Genomic DNA, 9,142 nt, shown 5'->3' on the forward strand with positions numbered 1-9,142 from the left:
CAGCAAACGACATCAGCATGTGTTCGTTAATGAAATGAACAAGAGGCTTCCCAGTGTTTGTACTACATTTATTGTTATATAATCAGTTCTGCAGAGTACTTGTTGATAGACCAGGTAAAGCACTTTCTCAACATTAACACTTTCATAAGCAACTCTGTAAGTACACAATAAATACACATCTCGGGGACTACACAGTCCAACTTACTACACATAAGACTTGTTCAAATAAACATCTCCAACAGAGACACATGAGGCTTTGTTCTGTTCCGTAGCAGGGGAACACACTCTGAACAGCAGATCACCTCACTTCCAAAAGGGTGAGGAGTAAAGCATATCCCACGATATGTTCTAAGTTTAGGAATGACATCCTTAGTTACGTAACAGATTATGCCACAGAGGAAACACTCACTATGCGCTTGAATCAACCGATAACGACAAAAGGCACACCACTGACCACTGCTGTCAACTGACCACTGGCCAAAAGGGGGCAGACTTTTCAATGACAATCTCAGTTGCAGAATCAGAATGACAGAAAAATCTGCGAACTTGAAGCCTTTTTTTTCCTGTGGCACTTGGTACACCAGGCTCTGTTGACAGCAGTTGTCATAGCAAAGCGTCAAGTGGGAGGGATACAACTACATCCATTTCAGTATACATCCATCAATACAGAGGTGAATTCCAGGAGGGTCAGAAAGCAAGACCTGCTTAAGCATTTGCTCCAGTTATACAGCTAGCTAGCAGAAGACCTTAATCATTAGCTCTACCTCGTCACTGTTGTGTTGATTAGCTAATTGGAGAAAAGATGTACATGAAATACTAACTTCCTGACCCTAGCCGTTTAACCTCTGCATTGTGCTCAAACCCAGTATCTCTGGGGAGCCAAGCACATGGCCTTGAAATGTCACCCAGTTCTAGAACCATTCTGAGTTCCATTCCAGAACCCCTTTGAGACCCTCTCCTTTTTTTGCATGTTGTGCATTTCATTTTGTTCTTGTGTTGTTCCATTTGTAAGAACTGGTGAACCAATAACGAATCTATGGCACTTGAGCAGTAACTAAAACACACAACCAGCAACGGCACAGACACAAAGCACACACAGCAGGTTATTGAGGAACACACCTTTGGCCTAAGCTGCCTTTCTGTATTATAGCCTAATCATGTGCTTGTGTACTGTTGAGATCATTTGACGGTACTATTGAGTGCGCATTGGTGTGTGCGTGCGTGCTGAATTAGGACAATGTGGTGTTGGCTCGTAACATGCTTAATGAAGGTTCAGAATGAGTAAGAGAATAAGGGGATAGGCCAGGATTGCAAACCATCCACTACATTTCTAATCATTCCATTGAGAAATATCTCCATTGTGCCTTGTCTACGGTGTTCATGCTTAAAGGGTATGTCTGTTTGAAGGCAATTAACTTATTTGACGAATTGGCTGTGCTAGTTTGTAGAGTAAATGAAGATAGCAGGACTTCTCTACCAAATTATGGCAGGAGGTTATGATACTTGTCAGTTGAGTAAGTTGAGTCCCCACTGCTCTCTATTGGTGTTAGTATGACATGCAGAGAATCCAGGAGCAGGGAGATGCAGCGAGGAGTTTAGCATAACAATGACTAGCAATAGCATGGCTGGATGGAGAGAAGGGTTGCCAGTGTAGCCATGACGACATCTTCACAAGGTGACCTTGTGCTTGTGAATGATGTACCAGTAATGTCAGTTGGTATCACTGAAATGATGGATGCTGTGAACGGCCTGGGATTTCTCTATAGATGCAGATACAATCCAGATTTCACTGTCCAGAACTGTTTACATTTACAACCAATGTCATATAAAAACCAGTAGGCTCAAACAGGGCCCTTTGCTGAGGCCAGAAATGTAGCCTTACATTCTACAGAGCCCTACAAAACCCTCAGAGCTTGTAATTGAAGGCAACTCACTTCAGGTCTGTGTTATTTTGTTTGGTTATTTTTTAGGCCAACGTCATGTGCACTAAACTGGTAAAAGTCTACTTTTATGAAAGCAGAATTCTTGTGAGGTCACTTCCTGTCATTGTGATGATGGACAGACGGATGGTCAGCATCGGCAACCCTGTCATGGAATGGGCAGAACCTTTCGTCGAAAGCACAAGCAGGAGTGTTTGGCCAAGCAGTGGGTGGGTCTAAGTCAGAAGTAGGCGGTGAACTCTGTGTAACTCAGGCTGTGATAGGACAAGGCGGTGCACTGTCTCCTGGCCTCGGGTACACGGAACCATCACTCGACCAACCAGAACAGTCTCACCTCTCCTCTCCTCCTTAGCCTAGAGAGAGAACAGAAGGTGCCATGTCAATCATTGGTGTCTAAGTATAGACCCTTTCAATCTGGTCCTAGAGGGAAGATACTTTGTGAAATGAAAATAAATCGGACTTTAGTGTAATGCTCTTCAAAAATGTAGCTAAATGTTGTTTTCTGAAATGCTTAAACGTTTGTTTATGCAGTTGGAAGGGTCTATAGTAGGCGGACAGCGATAGGTCATATGGCTATCAGTCTTCCTCATACATTACCTTCACGAAGGAGGTGCAAGGGAAAGTGGCAAAGTCAGATGAGACACGCGCCCCAGGCTTCTGAGTCACCACATGCTCAGCTACCTCATCCTGAGAGAGAGAGAGGGGTGGTGGGGGGGGGGGGGGGGGGGGTGAGGGGGGGCATGATGAAAAGGCCAGATAAATAGGGTGCATTGTACAAAATGCAGAACTTGGCTGCATCTGGGCTTACAAACCTACATTGCTACATTATAACATGACTTACCTTCAGACGGTCTAGAGTTTCACTCAAGGACTGTAGTCTGGCTGTCTGCTCTAACAACTGGGCACCTGGGCTTACTACACACACATATGGAGAGAGAGAGAGAGAGAGAGAGAGATAGATAGATAGAGAGAGAGAGATGTCAACAACAATTCAGCAAGTGTATCTTGTCCACACAGTATGTAGTGTGTGTGTGTGTGTGTGTGTGTGTGTGTGTGTGTGTGTGCATGTGTGTGTTTGTGTGTGTCTGTCTGTGCATGTGTGTGTGTGTGTGTGTGTGTGTGTGTGTGTGTGTGTGTGTGTGTGTGTTTGTGTGTGTGTCTGTCTGTGCTTGTGTGTGTCTGTCTGTGCATGTGTGTGTTTGTGTGTGTCTGTCTGTGCATGTGTGTGTTTGTGTGTTTATGTGTGTGTCTGTCTGTGCATGTGTGTGCATGTGTGTGTGTGTGTGTGTGTGTGTGTGTGTGTGTGTGTGTGTGTGTGTGTCTGTGCATGTGTGTGTGCATGTGTGTTTGTGTGTGTGTGTCTGTGCATGTGTGTGTGTGCATGTGCATGTGTGTGTGTGTGTGTGTGTGTGTGACTGTCTCACCTGGTGACTTGCCGGTGATGTCCACCACCCTGACGTTGGCGCTCATCTGCAGCAGTGTCTCCAGCAGCTGCTGGGTCTTGCGGTAGAGCGCCCCTGACTGGACCTCACTGCCCCCCCGCGCTGGCAGACGGGGCACACACAGGGGGGGCAGCGCCGCAAGCTGGGCACGCATCCTCTCCGCCTGTGATCACACACACACACACACACACACACACACACACATCAGGCACAGATTTTACTGACAATTTACTGCAAAATATGAGAAAATGTCCAATGTCACTGTCAAGCGTGCGTTTTATGGTGTTTTAAGCCCCCAACGTCGTCTTCCAGGAAGCGCTGCATGGAAGGCACTAGGGTTTAGCAAGGGTTAGGGCTAGGGTTAGGGCTAGGGTTAGGATTAGGGTTAGGTGCCTTGAAGTCGATGGTCGCTGCGCTGCCTTGAAGTCAACGGTGGGGGCTTAAAACACCATCGAACCAAGTGTGATGATATCATGAAACTATCTGAATACAATCTTGAAAAATTTTTTGAAAAAGTTTAGTTAACAAATTGTAATAATATGTTTTGGCTGAGATCTAGATACTTGGGGGTGGTAGTGTAGTGGTTAAGAGCTGGGCTGTAGCGTGCAGCCTGAAAGTTGTCGGTTCAATTCCCGGCTTCCACCGTTGTGCCCTTGAGCAAGGCACTTAACCCCAAGTTGCTCCGGGGACAATGTGATCCCTTGTAATGACATATGTAAGTCACTTTGGTCAAGAAGTGTCTGCTAAATGTAATGTAATAATAATGTAATAGATACTCATGTACGCCTTTGCTGTGACACAGCTTAATGTGCGCCCCTGGCATTGTTTGATTTTTGCTTTTTGTTTTATAGTCAAAGTACCTTGAGTCTGTTGTTCTCATTCTTTAGATGCTTAATACTGAGTCTCTGAGCGGCGATCTGCTGCATCAGCAGAGGAGAGTCAACCACCTGCATTCCAACGCCTGGACACACACCTAAAGAGAAACACACACACATTACACACATGTGGAAACATACACACACACACACACACACACACACACACGCACACACGCACACACTCACACACACACACACACACACACACACATGCACACACACACACACACTCACCCAGGAGCATGCAATAACCTGTACCAACACACAAATAACATACATAAACAACTAAACCACCGCACATATTAAGAAAGGAGAACTAGTGAAAAACATCCCTAAAGTGAAATGTTTAAATCTTCAGACCATCCACAAGCAGTTGAAAGACAATACAAACACGACACAACACACACACACACACACACACACACACACACACACACACACACACACACACACACACACACACATGCAGATAGAGTGATTCCTGAGAGAGAGAGACAGAGCAGCTCTCCTCAAAGCCTACCCGGGGAATAGACAACTCCAGCCTCTGAGTATGAGAAAAGCAGCATGCAAGGACAAGAGACAAGACAGGAGAAACAAACAGAAGACAGACAGAGAGAGAGAGAAAGAGAGGTAATGATGAAGTGATAAACGTGTGGTAAACTATGATGAAGAGAAAAGACAGTCATTAAACAAAAAAATACCTTTCTGTTCCTCTGTGGGTTTTGGGCATAAGACAGTGAGGCAGAGTTAGAACACATTGTAGATTGATTGTCAGAGATATGTACTGTATTCAGAGTCATGATTTCCAAAATGAATCTCAAGTAATCCTACAGAAACTTCACATAAACTCACACACATACACACACTCACACAGCCCGTCTCACCTCCTGTGATGCCAGTGACAATAGAGGCGATGCCAGAGTTGGGACTTCCTCTCAACCCCTCAATGGTCATCTTTGATTGGCTGTTGATGCGCTGTTTTAGCTCCGCCTTTTCTGACTCCAGCTGGTCAATGTCAGCCTGCAGAGCATCCATGGTCTCTTCAAACTCCCTAAAAAACAAACACACACACACACACACACACACACACACACAAACACACATTTTACATTAGAGACATATATTATAAACACCAATTACAATGGAAACAGTCCTTTTCTAAAGCCATTGGTACACACACACACACAGACACATAGTGTTAATTTCGTCAGATATATGTAGAAATATGTTCGTCAACAACCTTTTTTTTCCATGACTAATAAGATGAGACGATGACGGACTGCATCAATGTCCTGAAACACTGACTGAGACTATATTAACATGCATTACTGTCAACAAAAAAAGATGAGACTCAAATGTTTTGCATGAAACAAAAACTAAGATAAATTCTTTCTTAATTTCCATCTACAAAATGAGGACACAGAATATCCAGCTGTTACGCCTTCAAAATATTCCAAATGAGTTCATGCGCAGCTTTCCTGTAGGCTTGGCTTTGTGCTGTTGCTGCGACCATGTGGCTGCAACACGAAACTACATGGAACAAGAAGGGGCGAACTATTTATAGCGAACAATAGCGAACTATTTAAGCCTTATGCCACAATGTGACATAATCATAAGTTGCACCTTCGCTCATACATATATGAATTAACATCCCCCAGAATGTCCATTTTTCGACAAGTAATGTCAACTATTTAAATAGTTACACTAATGATGCAAAGTTTGCTAGCAAGTAAGCTAATGAAGCTAATATGGAAAGTTTGGAGAATGTGTGGTGTTTGGGCACATACAGTATCGCCATCTAAAGTAGTGGAGTAAGACATTCGTACAACAAAAGGGTTTTTCCTTTGTCATGTAATAAACAAAGATAATGACAGTGGTCCAGTCAAATCCCCTTGCTGAGCTATAACTGTAGCTCGACTTAACTGTACATGTAAACGTAGCCTACTGACTGACAGAAAGTCAGAATGAGTAATTACAACTGAAGGGAAGCCCAGTAGATATGATGTGTGAAACACTATTTAACTGAAATGGTAATCAGAAATAATTTGTTATTAAAAAAAAAGACAAAAATCTTTTCACTAAAACTAGGCTAAAATGACCAGTCTTTTAGTCGACTAAAACTTGACTAACAAAAATGATATTTGAATGACTAAATGTGACAAAGGCTAAAAAGGGCATTTGACACAAGACTAAGACTAAATTACACACTACATAAACACACACACACACACACACACACACACACACACACACACACACATGTAAGGACACTTCCATTTACTTCTCTTTCTTTTTCAGCACAGCGAGTGTCTCGTCCAGTTGAGTCTGGATCTTCTCCACACGCTCGTCCGCGTCTTTAGACGAGCTGTCCAGCTTCTTCTCCAGCAAACTAAGACGAACACTCGCCTCGCTCAGTTCCTCTCCCTAGAATCACACACACACGTGTACATACAAACACTGTTCATACACACTTAAATAGCACAGTAACTTGCCTCAATCACACTCAAATGGAAGACACTGCAGTTAGCTTGTTTTTTAATACTGTGTGTGTGTGTGTGTGTGTGTGTTTATGAGTCTACCTTGATCTTGAGTGATTTCTTCAGCTCCTTAATGACCGTCTCTCTGTCCTCCAGCTTCAGGCCACGGCCCTCAGCATCAGTAAACTCCGCCCTCAGAGCGGCAGCACGTATAGCTACGGGTGGTGTCTGACATGGGACAAACAGAACCACCAGAAAAATAATAGCAAAGAAGACACAGATGAGGAAAAATGTGTATCTTGCAAATGCATCATTCTTGAAAATATATCTTGGATCTTAAAAGATAAAGTTATCAACATGAATATGCCAAATTCATTGGCCAAATTAATTTGTCATAATATAGCAGTTAATATTTTAACTTGCAGGACTAAAACACTGAACAGTCAACACTGCTTTGGTCTTAGTGTGTGTGTGTGTGTGTGTGTGTGTGTGCGTGTGTGTGTGTGTGTGCGTGCGTGCGTGCGTGCGTGCGTGCGTGCGTGCGTGCGTGCGTGCGTGCGTGTGTGTGTGCGTGCGTGCGTGCGTGCGTGCGTGCGTGCGTGCGTGCGTGCGTGTGTGTGTGTGTGTGTGTGTGTGTGTGTGTGTTCTCCTTACCCCGGTCTGTGTGTGTGTGTGTGTGTGTGTGTGTGTGTGTTCTCCTTACCCCAGTCTGTGGTTTCTCAGCATCGTACTCTCCCTCCTGCATGGCCGTGGCCATTTTGTTCATGGTTGCTATAACAACGCTGCATGACTGGCGCAGACACTCATGTGGGTTTATTCCCTGACTTCCAAAGATCTGTCAGACAGATACAGATGTACACACACACACACACACACACACACACACACACACACACACACACATGCAGAGAAAAGGCAGACATGTTACATGCTGGAGAAGGTACTGCTTAGGATGCATATTTGTTGTTTCTTTACACTGGCAGTTAATATGGTGTGTGTGTGTGTGTGTGTGTGTGTGTGTGTGTGTGTGTGTGTACTTGCATATGTTTTGTGTATTTGTGTATTTGTGTGTTTGTGTGCGTGTAAATCTTTATTAAGTAAGTACCTGCTCTGCTGCTTTGAAGGCCATATCCTCCACTTTGATAGCGGAGAGCCCTTCCTGTTCGCTAAGGGGACCAATCAGCTGTGCGCCTGCTGCTGCTACTTCCTGTAGCACGGCCACCACCCAGGTCAACTGCTTCCTGCACTCAGACAGTGTCTCTGACACCTGCACACAAACCCCACAGGCATGACTCAGCAAACCAGGACACAGCAAACCATAACAAAGCACATGCGTCTCTCATATTTAGACTGTATACAAATTGATTTTTGAAAGTCTGGACCGCAGTCACTCAAAATGCAATACACAAAAACAACACCAATCCGGAGTGTAGGAGGTGATGGAATTTACTAGAATAGCCTATGTCGTTACCACAGCAACACGTGTAGATAGGTTAGTCACCTCTGTACAACGGCACGGCAGAGTCCAGCAGTTTATTACACTATTAAATCTGTTCTCTGTATATAGTCGTTTTTTTACATGAAAAAGAAATCCCCTCATGGTCTTAAAATGGTTTAAAACTAACTTTATATCTTCTTCCTCATTTCAGGAATTGTGATCTATCTCTCCAGTCCACACACTGCTACTGGCTGCTGCAGCTGACACGTTATCTGGCTTATGTAAATGTAAATCAGGTTTCTCTGCCAAGTATACTTGCGTATACAAGGAATTTGTTCCCTGCATTTAGAAGAATTTGTTCCCTGCATGCAGATTTATCCCATCCGTGAATTAGTGAACACACAGAGCACACAGTGAAGTGAAGCACACACTAACCCGGCGCAGTGAGCTGCCTTGCTACAGCGGCGCTTGGGGAGCAGTGAGGGGTTAGGTGCCTTGCTCAAGGGCACTTCAGCCGTTCCTACTGGTCGGGGATCGAACCAGCAACCCTCCGGTTACAAGCCCAAAGCCCTAACCAGTTGGCCACGACTGCCCCACAGCATCTGCATCTTTCTGAAGAATTGTCTCAACTCCAAGTTTGATTTAGTACTCTTGGTTCATACCCTTATGAGGTTGTAAAGGACCACAGTTGGAATCTGCATACTGATGCTGTCATTGGTCAACCGTAGATCCAAAGCAGAAATCCTCGGCAATGACATTGACCGTTCATTTCACTCGTGATATGTCTTATAAAACATAGCATACATCATAAGGACATAACTAACAAGGTTAAAAACTGGATTTGAGAAATGAATCTGATTTGCCTGAGAGGACTAGTTTGTCCAGAATGTACCTTTATGAAGGTTGACAGCATCCTGTCAATTGATGTTTTCTGCTATCTACTTTATGTTAGACCTTTGTGTACATT

The 9,142-nt window shown here is 44.1% G+C and overlaps 1 protein-coding gene across 7 annotated transcripts in view; it reads right to left on the bottom strand.

The window, feature by feature from the left end:
• Positions 1-51: 51 nt before the first annotated feature.
• dctn1b (dynactin 1b) overlaps positions 52-9,142 on the bottom strand; it is a 34,073-nt gene continuing 24,982 nt past the window's right edge. For 3 of the 7 annotated variants that reach the window (XM_042072392.1, XM_042072393.1, XM_042072390.1), the window contains 12 exons: positions 7,843-8,004; positions 7,441-7,572; positions 6,840-6,965; positions 6,542-6,684; positions 5,145-5,311; positions 4,962-4,973; positions 4,781-4,804; positions 4,243-4,355; positions 3,365-3,545; positions 2,782-2,855; positions 2,538-2,627; positions 52-2,293 (listed from right to left, as the gene is read on the bottom strand). In XM_042072392.1, coding sequence (XP_041928326.1) covers positions 2,156-2,293; positions 2,538-2,627; positions 2,782-2,855; positions 3,365-3,545; positions 4,243-4,355; positions 4,781-4,804; positions 4,962-4,973; positions 5,145-5,311; positions 6,542-6,684; positions 6,840-6,965; positions 7,441-7,572; positions 7,843-8,004 — 1,362 coding nt within the window. In that variant the 3' untranslated portion in view covers positions 52-2,155. The remainder of the gene's footprint in view (positions 2,294-2,537; positions 2,628-2,781; positions 2,856-3,364; positions 3,546-4,242; positions 4,356-4,780; positions 4,805-4,961; positions 4,974-5,144; positions 5,312-6,541; positions 6,685-6,839; positions 6,966-7,440; positions 7,573-7,842; positions 8,005-9,142) is intronic. The other 4 variants (XM_042072394.1, XM_042072396.1, XM_042072391.1 and 1 more) reach the window with 3 other exon arrangements.

This window comes from Alosa sapidissima, chromosome 19 (genome assembly GCF_018492685.1).
Source record: "Alosa sapidissima isolate fAloSap1 chromosome 19, fAloSap1.pri, whole genome shotgun sequence".
In the NCBI taxonomy this organism is placed as follows: Eukaryota; Metazoa; Chordata; class Actinopteri; order Clupeiformes; family Clupeidae; genus Alosa; species Alosa sapidissima.